The sequence below is a fragment of the Leucoraja erinacea genome, chromosome 36, assembly GCF_028641065.1.
Source record: "Leucoraja erinacea ecotype New England chromosome 36, Leri_hhj_1, whole genome shotgun sequence".
In the NCBI taxonomy this organism is placed as follows: domain Eukaryota; kingdom Metazoa; phylum Chordata; class Chondrichthyes; order Rajiformes; family Rajidae; genus Leucoraja; species Leucoraja erinaceus.
In genome coordinates, this window is record NC_073412.1 from 3,515,427 (window position 1) to 3,528,006 (window position 12,580).

General features: G+C 50.7%; 1 protein-coding gene across 1 annotated transcript in view; it reads left to right on the forward strand.

The window, feature by feature from the left end:
* Positions 1 to 811: 811 nt before the first annotated feature.
* LOC129713683 (AT-rich interactive domain-containing protein 3B-like) overlaps positions 812 to 12,580 on the forward strand; it is a 118,020-nt gene continuing 106,251 nt past the window's right edge. The window contains exon 1 of the mRNA XM_055662943.1: positions 812 to 978. Within this exon, the coding sequence (XP_055518918.1) occupies positions 889 to 978 (90 nt within the window). The 5' untranslated portion in view covers positions 812 to 888. The remainder of the gene's footprint in view (positions 979 to 12,580) is intronic.

The following is a 12,580-nucleotide window of genomic DNA, read 5'->3' on the forward strand; positions in this document are numbered from 1 at the left end:
GAGAAGGAATGGGTGACGTTTTGGGTCGAGACATGAGGCTGTGTAGCTGTCCCCTGTGGGAGTGAGGGTGGGGGGAGTGGGGTGTAGGCGGGAAGGGGAGGGGGCAGTGCTCTCTCTCTCTGTCCTTCTGTGCTCTCTCTCTGTACCTCTCAGGCACGTACCTCATACACACCCACACACACATAAACACCCAGACACAGACCCACACACAGTGATATACATACACAGAGAGACACACACACACAGACAGGGTCAGAGACAGGGCCACAGAGAGAGAGACACACACAGAGGGAGAGAGACACACACAGAGAGGGAGACACACACACACACACAGAAACAGTCACACACACACACAGACACACACACAGTGATACACACACACAGAGACACACACAGTCACAGACACACAGACCCACACACAGTGATACACACACACACAGAGACACACACACACACACAGAAACAGTCACACACACACACACAGTCACAGAGAGAGACACACACACACACAGTCACAGAGAGAGACACACACACACACACAGTCACAGAGAGAGAGACACACACACACACAGAGAAGTCACACACACACACACAGAAAGTCACAGACCCACATACATAGTCACAGACACACACACAGCAGTGATACATACACAGAGACGCACATAGAGACACGCACACAGAAACACAGTCACAGAGAGAGACACACACACACAGAAACACAGTCACAGAGAGAAACACACAGAGGCAGGGTCACAGACACACAGACAGAGTGACACACAGAGTGGGGGTGGGTCGGGCCGCCGTGTGTGTGTGTGCATGCTGGGACTGGTATGTGAGTGAGCGTGTGGAGCGGGGTTGAGGAGCGGGGCTGGTGCTGGGGCCGCGTTGATGCCGCTGCCGCTGCCACAGTCCGCCTGCAACTCCGGGCCGGGCATGGTGGACAACGCGGCCTCTGCGGATAGCCGGGCCCCCACCCTGGTGAGTACAGCACTGTGTGGGGGGTGGGGGAGAGGATGGAGCCCCCCCCCTCCCCCCCTATAAAGGGGGGGAGAGGAAGGGGAGGAGGTAGGAGAGGGAAAGGTGGAGGGAAGAAGTGTGGAGAAAGAGGGAAAGTGGAGTGGAAGTGAAAGGTGAGAAGAAGAGGAACCAGTGGAGGGAGAGGGAAGAGCGAGAGAGGGGAAAAGGGAGGGGTGGATGAGAGGAGAATGTAGGGAGAGAGGAGGAAAGGAAAAAGAGAAAGAAGGGAAGGAAGAATGGGAGGGGGAGAGAAAGGAGAGCTTGAGGAAGAGAAAAGAAAGGGGAGAGAGGGAAGAGGGAAGAAAAAGGCCGAAAGAGAGAGAGAGAAAAACAGAGAGGAAGAGGGGAGACAGGACACTTGAGGAAGAGAGAAGAGGGGAAAGAAGAGAGAGGGAGAAAGGTGAGGGGGGGGGAAAGGAGAGGGGAAAGATGGGAAGGAGAAAAGGGAGAGGAGGGGGGAAGGAGGAGAGAAGGGGAGGAAGGAGAGAAATAGGAAAGAGGGGAAAGGTGAGAGGGGAAAAGGTTCGGATGGAAAGGGAAAAAAGGGTGGGGGGAGAGGGAGGGAGAGGGAGGGGAAGGGTGAGGAGAAAGGGAATAAAAAGGAGAGGGGAGAGAGGAGAAGGAGAGAGGGAGGAAGAAACGGAGAGAGGGGGAAAAGGAAAAAGGGTGAAAAGGGAAAAGGAGAGGGAGAGAGAGAAAGAAAGGAGGTCGAAGAGAGAGGAGAGAGGAAGGAGGAAGAGGAGAGGAAAGAAAAGAGGGAGGCACGAAGAAAGGAAAGAAAAGAGGGGGAGGAAAGGAGGAGGAGGAGGAAAAAGAGGGGAGGAGGGAAAAGAGGAGGAGCGGAGGAGAGGGGAGATAGAGAGGAAGAAGGAGAGAAAAGGGGAGGGGGAGAGGGGAGAGGGAGAGGGAGGGGAGAGGGGATGAAAGGAGGGGGGAGGAGGAGAGAGGGAGAGGAGAGAGAGGAGGAGGGAAGAGAAAGGGAGGAGAGGAGAGGGAAAGAGAGAGGGTAGTGAGGGGGAGGACGGGAGGGGGAGAGAAAGAGAAGGCAGGGTGGGGAGGAAGGGGGGAGGAGAGGAGTTGGAGAGGAGAAAGGGAGGAGAGGAAGGTAGAGGGAGAAGTGAAAGAAGGAGAAGAGAGAGGGTTGCGAGAAAGAGAGAGGGAGGAGAGGGTTGAGTTGAAATAGGAAGAGGAGGAGAATGAAGTGGGAATGAGGATCGAGGAGGAAAAAGAGAGTGCTACTGATGGAGGAGAAGCTTATGTACTTGAGGAGGGAGAGGAAGAGGAAGAAAAAGGAAGGAAAAAAGGAGACAGAGGAGGGAGGGAGAGGGAAAGACCAAAAGAGAGTTGGAAAGAGAAGGGGAGGGAGGAGAGAGTGAAAACAAAATAAGATGAAAAAGGGAAAGAGAAAAAAGGGGGAGCTAAAATAGGGAGGAAAAGGGAGAGGGAGAGGAGAGAAGGAAAAGAGAAAAGGAGACCGAGAGCAGAAAGAGAGGATAAGAGAAAAAATGGTGGTGATCTGACTGATTTGAGAGAGAGAAGAGAAAGAGGAGGGAGAGAGAGAAGAAGGGAGAAGGAAGAATGAGAGAGAGAGATGGAAAAGAAAGACGAAAAGAGAGGAGGGAAAAATAGTGACAGAGTTTGAAAGTAGGAAGGAGAAAGAGAAGGGAAAGGAGGAGGAAAGGACCAGGGAGAAGGAGAGAGACAGGGAGGGAGAGAAGAGAGCGCGGGGTTTTTAACAGATCGGATCGAGGCGTGCCCGAGCCCGGAAGCGAGGGAGAGACAGCCCGCAAGAAAGAAAAGAGGAAACGGGAAAAGTCCGAGGAGGGAGGAGATAATGACAGGAGAAAAAAAGGAGAAAGGTGCCCGCGTGAATGTTGGAGAGAAGTAAGAGCAAGGCGGGATGGGCGCGAGCCTAGATTAAGATGCCGCGCGCGCCGGTTGAGCGCGAAGGGTGGGCGCGGAGGGGGTAAAGAGGAGGGAGAGAGAAAGAAAGGACGCTAGCACCGCGTTGACGAGAGGTTTTTAGCCTCGCCCGCGTGCGCGAGAGAGGCGAGAGACTTTGAGCCGAAAGCAATTGAGAGCGGAAAGCGCGCCGAATTAGGAATTGAAAGAAGAGGGAGATGAGAGGAAAATTGATATCAGCCTTAAGCAGGACCGCGAAAGAGGATTGAAATGAAACATTTGAAGCAAGAAAATTCAAGCGCGCCGCAAGTTTGAAGAAGAGGCGTGCAATAAAGTCAAATTGAAAAAGCAGGCTTGCAACAGTAAGCAGGAATGTACTGTGCTCAAACTGCCTGGGACATTTAATAGTTCCTTCCATGTCCACGAGAGCGGGTCATAGCGTGTTTTTAAACGCGATGGCCCGTGTTAGTTTCATTGAGAGGAAAGGAGAAAAAGTGGAGAATGATAAAGTGTTGGTGAGATGGAATTGACTGGTTCCTGATTCTTGTTGAGGTTACTTATTGCAGGGGATGGATGAGAGAGGTGCCATTTGTTGCAAGGAGGAAGGAAGTAGGCGTACTTGTTTGGGGTGAGAGGGGATGTATTTGGTTTGAGAGGGGGGGAAGGTGAAAAAAGCTTTTAAAAACGTTTCCTTTGCAGGAAAACCTTCTGGTGAGAATGAGCAGAGTTCCTTCCACCCCAAAAGGTTTGGTGCCAGTAAGAGAGCGCCGGGAGCGGGGCTGCCCTGGTTGCCTCTGGCACACAGAACACTCACACAGCACAGAGTTGGGATTTCACAAAAGCCCTGCCCGCGTCCTCCCGCTCGCGCGTACGGAGCCAAGAGCCCCAGCCCTTCTGCGCCCTTTCCCCTCTTCCGTGCCCTTTCTCTCCCTCCCCTCTCCTTGTCGCTCTCCCTCACCGACTTAGCTCCACGTTTTGTCACTCGACTTCTCTCTTCCCACTCCTTCCCGCCTCTCTCCTCCTCTTCTCTTCCTTCCCCCCTTCTCTCTCTTCTCTCTCTCCCCTCCCACCCTTTCTCTCCCTATCTTTCTCCCTTCCCCCTCTCTCCTTTCCCTCCCCGCGCCGCTCCCTCCCTCTCCCTTTCTCTCCCCTCTCCCCCCCCTCCCTCTCTCTCCCCCTCTCTACCTATCTCCTCCTCCCCGTCTCTTCTCCTCTCTTCCCTTCCCTTCTCCTCCTCTCTCTCCCTCTCTTCCTTCCTCTCCTCTCTTCCTCTCCTCTCTCTCTTCTCCTCTCCTTCCTCTCTCTTCTCCTCCCTCTTCTCTCCTCTCTCCTCTCTCTCCCCCTCTCTCCTTTCCCCCCCCATCCTGTCTCCTTTCTCTCCTTCCCCCCCTGTGACTGTGTTATCACCCATGGTCTCTGTGGTGTATGGTGTGACTGCTGTACACCCTGCACTGCCCCACAGAGGGGTGGGTGGTAGACCCTGCCTGTGTCCAGCACCCCACGGCCCTTGTCCATCTGCCCCCCCCAGACCGTCCTCACCCCAACGGGTAAGAAGCTGCATGTCATGTCTGACAAAACTATTGCAGATTAAAGTCCAACTTTTCGAGTGAAAAATACCGGCCGTTACCAGCAGGTTTAATGTTCAAGGCTGGATGGTCATATTCATTAGTGCTAGGAGCTGAATGAGGCCATTCGGCCCATCGTCAACCCCACCAGGTGACCAGTCCGGTTACAGACTGGTCACCACTAGATACTCCTCGCCCTGGTCTCCCGACTGAAGAAGGGTCTTGACCCGAAACGTCACCCATTCCTCTCTCCAGAGATGCTGCTGCCTGTCCCGCTGAGTTACTCCAGCATTTTACATCTTATCTCCTCGCCCCATTCACTGCTATGTGTAGATTTGGCGATGCCGTGCGGATTTCACTGTTAATTTCATGGCTGGACCCTTGGACATATCTCCACCCCCCCACACACCCCATTCCTGCATGTTCTCACTGGAGTTTAGAAGGATGAGTGGGTTACCTCATTGAAACTTTCCGAATAGTGAAAGGCCTGGATAGAGTGGGTGTGGAGAGGATGTTTCCACTAGTGGGAGAGTCCAGGACCAGAGGGCACAGTCTCAGAATTAAAGGACGTTCCTTTAGGAAGGAGATGAGGAGGAATTTCTTGTGTCAGAGGGTGGTGAATCTGTGGAATTCATTGCCACAGAAGGCGGTGGAGGCCAAGTATTTTTTAAGGCAAGATAGATTTTTGATTAGTACGGGTGTCGGAAGTTGTGGGGAGAAGGCAGGAGAATGGGGTTGGGAGGGAGAGATAGATCAGCCATTGGACTCGATGGGCCGAATGGCCTAATTCTACTCCTATCACTCATGGCTTTATGAATGTACCAAGGAGAATGGTTTGCAAAAAGGCCACTAAATGTTGGAGTAACTCAGCGAGTCCGGCAGGGGACATGGATAGGTGACGTTTTGGGTCGTGATCCTAGTAAACCTCCAGCCTTGAACGTTAACCTGCTGGTGAAGGCGATTATTTTTCTCTCTAAAGGTTGGACTTTAATCTGAACTAGTTTTGACTGACTTCCAGCCTCTTCCCATTACCCAATGCAAACTTTAAAAAGTTTCATCGAACGGTCACCTAGAGCTGTGACGTTTAGGCTGTCGTGATCAACCCAGCAGAAGTTGGCCATTCGGCCCATCCTGCACGTTCTGCCCCTTCACAGGATCACTGCTGACCCTTGTACATCTTATCGATCTATTCCTCTCATGAATTTGTACACCACTATAAGATCACCCCTCATCCTCCTGCGCTCTATGGAATAGAGTCCCAGCCTGCCCCAACCTCTCCCTATAGCTCACACCCTCTAGCCCTGGCAACAACCTCGTAAATCATCTCTGGACCCTTTCCAGCTTGACAGCATCTTTCCTATCAAGAGACCACACCTGGAGTATTGCCTACAGTTTTGGTCTCTAATCTGAGGAAAGGACATTCTTGCCATAGAGGGAGTACAGAGAAGGTTCACCAGACTGATTCCTGGGATGGCAGGACTTTCATATGAAGAAAGACTGGATAGACTCGGCTTGTACTCGCTAGAATTTAGAAGATTGAGGGGGGATCTTATAGAAACTTACAAAATTCTTAAGGGGTTTGGACAGGCTAGATGCAGGAAGATTGTTCCCGATGTTGGGGAAGTCCAGGACAAGGGGTCACACAGTTTAAGGATAAGAGGGAAATCTTTTAGGACCGAGATGAGAAAATCATTTTTCACACAGAGAGTGGTGAATCTGTGGAATTCTCTGCCACAGAAGGTAGTTGAGGCCACAGTTCATTGGTTATATTTAAGAGGGAGTTAGATGTGGCCCTTGTGGCTAAAGGGATCAGGGGGTATGGAGAGAAGGCAGGCATGGGATACTGAGGTGGATGATCAGCCATGATCATATTGAATGGCGGTGCAGGCTCGAAGGGCCGAATGGCCTACTCCTGCACTTATTTTCTATGTTTCTATAACATGGTGCCCAGAACTGAACACAATACTCTCCCCCCTAATACTAATAAGTGAACACCACCTCGTATTCCGCTTGGGCAGTCTGCATCCTGGGGGCATGAACATTGAATTCTCCCAATTTTGTTAGCCCTTGCTGTCTCCTCCCCTTCCTATCTCTCCCTCAGCCCTCGGACTCCTCCTCCTTTTTCCTTTCTTCTCCCCCCCCCCCCCCCCCCCATTTACTCAGCGGGTGCAGCAGCATCTATGGAGCGAAGGAAATAGGCAACGTTTCGGGCCGAAACCCTGAAGGAAATAGGCAACGTTTTGGGCTGAAACCCTGAAGGAAATAGGCAACGTTTCGGGCCGAAACCCTTCCGGGTTTTCGACCCGAAACGTTGCCTATTTCCATCGCTCCACAGATGCTGCTGCACCCGCTGAGTTTCTCCAGCATTTTTGTCTACCTTCAATTTTCCAGCATCTGCAGTTCCTTCTTAAACACTAATACTAACACAATACTGAATTGGGCTGAGAAAACGCTCACCTCCAGATTGAGAGACTGTTTCTTCCCAGAGCTGCTATCAGGCAACTGAACCATCCTACCCTAACCAGAGAGCAGTCCTGAACTACTATCTACCTCATTGGTGACCCTCGGACTATCTTCGATCGGACTTTGCTGGCTTTACCTTGCACTAAACGTTATTCCCTTATCATGTATCTGTACACTGTAAATGGCTCGATTGTAATCATGTATTGTCTTTCCGCTGGCTGGTTAGCCCGCAACAAAAGCTTTTCACTGTACCTCGGTACACGTGACAATAAACTAAATTTAAATAAACCTCTCGCTGTGACACCACAGAAGGCAGTGGAGGCCAATTCACTCAATGTTTCTAAGAGAGAGTTAGATATACGGTAGCTCTTAGGGCTAACGGAATCAAGGGATGTGGGGAGAAAGCAGGAACGGGGTACTGATTCTGGATGATCAGCCACGATCATATTGAATGGCGGTGCTGGTTCGAAGGGCTGAATGGCCGACTCCTGCACCTACTTTTGATGTGTATATGTTTCTAATCTCGTCCCTCCAAACCTGCAACTTGTACAAAGAGGCCACACCTGTACACAATATTCCAGGTGTTGTCTCACCTGAGCCAGTGTATGTTTACAGCAAGATCTTGGCAAACATACAGATTGCGTTCCTAATCATGGAATCATGGAATTGATTTAACGTGATTTTGTGCGGTGGAATGGCACCCTCAAATCACATGATGTGAGAATAGAACTTGGTCGTGTTGTGATTGTGATTCGCCCCGGGCCCCACCCCCCCCCCCCCCCCCCCACCTCCGGCCCCCCCCCCCCCCCCCCACCCCCCCCCCCCCCCCCCCACCGGCCCCCCCCGGCCACCCCCAGACAGAATTAAACTGGTAAACCAGGGAGGATTATTAGTTTATTAAATGTTATTAATTTATCGATATTTGTTTATTACATCTGTGTATTGTGCTACAGATTTATGCTGATGTAAACAATAATTACATTGTTCTTTTGTCAGTACATATGGCAATTAATCTCTCTCTGTCTCTATCTCTCTGTCTCTCTCTGGGTCTTTCTGTCTCTATGTGTGTGTGTGTGTCTCTCTCCGTCTGTGTGTGTGTGTGTGTATCTCTGGCTCTCTCTGTGTGGGTCTCTCTCTCCATGTGTGTGTGTGTGTATCTCTCTGTCTCTCTCTGTGTGTGTGTCTCTCTCTCTCTGTGTGTGTGTGTGGATCTCTCTCTCCGTCTCTCTCTGTCTCTCTCTCTCTCTGTGTCTCTGTGTGCGTGTATCTCTGTCTGTCTGTGTGTGTCTCTCTCTGCTTCTCTTTCTCTCTCACTGCATTCTGTCTCTCTCTTTGTAACTGTGTGTGTCCCGCTCTCTCTCTCCCCCCGTGTGTGTGTCCGTGTGCGTGTGTGTGTGCGTGCGTCTCATGATGCCACCAGTTCCTGACAGTACAATACAAAATGTCCTGTGCATTTTGCGGGCGAGCAGCCGACAGTGGCAACTCCAGCCGGCAGCAGCGTAATGAGTAATTAAATGTGTTTAGAAATGTTGTCTCCAAGATAAATGCAAGGAATTTCCTGGACGGGGGGGGGGGGGGGGGGGGGACTTGATGTTTGAATGCAGCGGAGAAGAGCAGTAAACCTGGGAACCCTGAGACAGGAATTAAGGTTGAGGAGGGTTTGACAATAGAATGAGGCATTTGGTGTGTGGTTATTTGCGCGCAGTTTACCTCTCGGAGAGCGGGTAAATGTTTAAATCATAGTCATAGTGTGATACAGCATGGAAACAGGCCCTTCGGCCCAACTTGCCCACACCAGCCAACATGTTCCAGCTGCACTGCCTGCGTTTGGTCCATATCCCTCCAAACCTGTCCTATCCATGGACCTGTCTAACTGTTTCTTAAACGTTGGGATAGTCCCGGCCTCAACTACCTCCTCTGGCAGCTTGTCCCATACACCCACCACCCTCTGTGTGAAAAAGCTACCCCTCAGATTCCCATTAAATCTTTTCCCCTTCACCTTGAACCTATGTCCTCTGGTCCTCGATTCCCCTACTCTGGGCAAGAGACTCTACCCGATCTATTCATCTCATGATTTTATACACCTCAATAAGATCACCCCTCATCCTCCTGCGCTCCAAGGAATAGAGACCCAGCCTGCTCAACCTCTCCCTGTAGCTCAGACCCTCAAGTCCTGGCAACATCCTCGTAAATCTTCTCTGAACCCTTTCAAGCTTGACAATATCGAATAGAAACATAGAAACATAGAAAATAGGTGCAGGAGTAGGCCATTCGGCCCTTCGAGCCTGCACTGCCATTCAATATGATCATGGCTGATCATCCAACTCAGTATCCCGTACCTGCCTTCTCTCCATACCCCCTAATCCCCTTAGCCACAAGGGCCACATCTAACTCCCTCTTAAATATAGCCAATTAACTGGCCTCAACTACCCTCTGTGGCAGAGAGTTCCAGAGATTCACCACTCTCTGTGTGAAAAAAGTTCTTCTCATCTCGGTTTTAAAGGATTTCCCCCTTATCCTTAAACTGTGACCCCTTGTCACTTCCCCAACATCGGGAACAATCTTCCTGCATCTAGCCTGTCCAACCCCTTAAGAATTTTGTAAGTTTCTATAAGATCCCCTCTCAATCTCCTAAATTCTAGAGAGTATAAACCAAGTCTATCCAGTCTTTCTTCATAAGACAGTCCTGACATCCCAGGAATCAGTCTGGGGAACCGTCTCTGCACTCCCTCTATGGCAATAATGTCCTTCCTCAGATTTGGAGACCCAAACTGTACGAATGTTCCAGGGAATTAGTTATAGCAAACTTCTGACACATGGGGATCGCGGGGGAGATTGTCCTGGGACGTAGCGGGTCTGAGCTCAGTTACTGGTGACAGTGGAGCAGATACTGACGACTCCTGAAAGCCAATGAAGTCCAGATTCATGATTCAAGGGAGTTTATTGTCATGTGTCCCAGATAGGACAATGAAACTCTTGCTTTGCTTCAGCACAACAGAATATTGTAGGCATGAATACAGAACAGATCAGTGTGTCCATATACCATTGAATATATATATATATACACACATAAATAAATATATAAAGTGCAATAGACTATTAAAGTTCAGAGTTTTGTTTGAGTTGAGTTTAATAGCCTGATGGCTGTGGGGAAGTAGCTATTCCTGAACCTGGTCGTTGCAGTCTTCAGGCTCGTGTACCTTCTACCTGAAGGCAGAAGGAAGGTGAGTGTGTGGCCAGGATGGTGTGGGTTCTTGATGATACTGCCAGCCTTTTTGAGGCAGCGACTGCGATAGATCCCCTCGATGGAAGGGAGGTTAGAGTCGATGATGGACTGGGCAGTGTTTGCTACTTTTTGTAGTCTTTTTCCGCTCCTGGGCGCTCAAGTTGCCGAACCAAGCCACGATGCAACCGGTCAGCATGCTCTCTACTGTGTGTAGTGTTAGAGTGAGTCGGACAACCGACTCTGTGTAATCTTCTGTGTAGTGGTGCTGATGTGTATGTGTGTGTGTGTGTGTGTGTGTGTGTGTGTGTGTGCGGGTCTGTGTGTGTGTGTGTGTGCGGGTCTGTGTGTGTGTGTGTGTGCGGGTGTGTGTGTGTGTGTGTGTGCGGGTCTGTGTGTGTGTGTGCTGGTCTGTGTGTGTGTGGCGTGTGTGTGTGTGTGCGGGTGTGTGTGTGTGTGTGTGTGTGTGTGTGTGTGTGTGTGTGTGTGTGTGGGTCTGTGTGTGTGAGAGAGGTCTGTGTGTGTGTGTGTGTGTGTGTGTTTGTGTGTGTGTGTGTCTGTGTGCGTGTGTGTGTGTGTGTATCTGTGTGTGTGTGTGTGTGTGTGTGTCTGTGTGTGTGTGTGTGTGTGTCTGTGTGTGTGTGTGTGTGTGTGTGTGTGTGTGTGTGTGTGTGTGTGTATCTGTGTGTGTGTGTGTGTGTGTGTGTGTGTGACTTGTAAACACCACTCCCCCGCCCCCAAACCATTGACTGTGGTCATGTTTAGCTCCACACCCCATCCCCCACTCGATGATCATTGCAGGAATGTCATCTGAGCTTCCTCCAGCCTGCTGCAAGGAATCAGTGACTTTAAATAGTTTGAAGGTGGATGTGGACAGACACTTTATAAGCAAGGAGATGGAAGGACACTGGGGGTTGGTGGAACCATGGTTGGGATTCCAATCGTATCGGCAGACCAGAAGCTGGAGATGCTGAAAGCGTTTAAGAAGTTCTTGATGAACACTAGAATCATCTTGATTCAACATGAAGTCGTGAATCTTTGGAATTCATTGCCATAGATGGCTGCGGAGGCCAACTCAATTGATATTTTTAAGGCAGAGAATATATGAAAGACAGATCAGCCATGATCGAATGGCAGAGAAGGCTTGTTGGGCCGAATGGCCTTATTCTGCCCCGAGAACCTATGAACTTATGAATTTGGACCGACACCAAATGCTGGAGTAACTCAGCGGGACAGGCAGCATCACTGGAGAGAAGGAATGGGCCGAGACACGTCTCCAGACAGTCTGAAGAAGGGTCCAGACAGTCTGAAGAAGGGTCTCGACCCGAAACGTCACCCATTCCTTCTCCGGAGATGTTACCTGTCCCGCTGAGTTACTCCAGCATTTTGAGTCTTTCTTCGGGTTAAACCAGCATCTGCAGTTCCTTATGAATTTGTATAGTGAGAGGCTGGAAAAGGGCTGCACATTTTGATCTTTTCATGAAAATGTCTTGTGCGGTATTGAACCGCTGGTGGAGTTATTGGCGGCGTGATCCCAGCTGCCGTGTTGCCGCCGGAAGGTGGACTAACTTCTTCTTCCCAACCCAGGAGGTGAAAATAGCCCCTTGGAGACCCGGGACAAACCAGATGTCAACAGTAGCACTCCCTACAGTGTAATTGGTCTCGGGAGGATTAAGGGCCTGTCCCACTTGGCAGTAATTTGCGCCTCATTTACGGGTCATATGTAAAATAGGTCGTGATGCACAAATCACGTGTCATCAGATTCAGATTCAAATTCAGATTCAATTTTAATTGTCATTGTCAGTGTACGGTACAGAGACAACGAAATGCATTTAGCATCTCCCTGGAAGAGCGACATAGCAAATGATTTGAATAAATAATAATAAGTGTCCGGGGGGGGGTGGTGATTGGCAGTCACCGAGGTACGTTGTTGAGTAGAGTGACAGCCGCCGGAAAGAAGCTGTTCCTCGACCTGCTGGTTCGGCAACGGAGAGACCTGTAGCGCCTCCCGGATGGTAGGAGGGTAAACAGTCCATGGTTGGGGTGAGAGCAGTCCTTGGCGATGCTGAGCGCCCTCCGCAGACAGCGCTTGCTTTGGACAGACTCAATGGAGGGGAGCGTGGAACCGGTGATGCGTTGGGCCGCACAGCCGTCTGGTCACAGCGCGTGACGTCATTGTAATACCCTGCGGCGCGCGGCAGGACGCTGACGCACGATGACGTAACCATGCGTCACCACACGATACACGTGAGACGTCGGGACGCCAACGTGCGTACGCGATACGTCACGCAGGCGGCACGCGAGGATTTTGTTCCTGTACTAAATCCTGGAGCGCCGCGCGATACCGCATACGGTTCCACGCCTCACCACGCGCACCCCACGCGTCACGACACGTCGCCCTAATTTACAT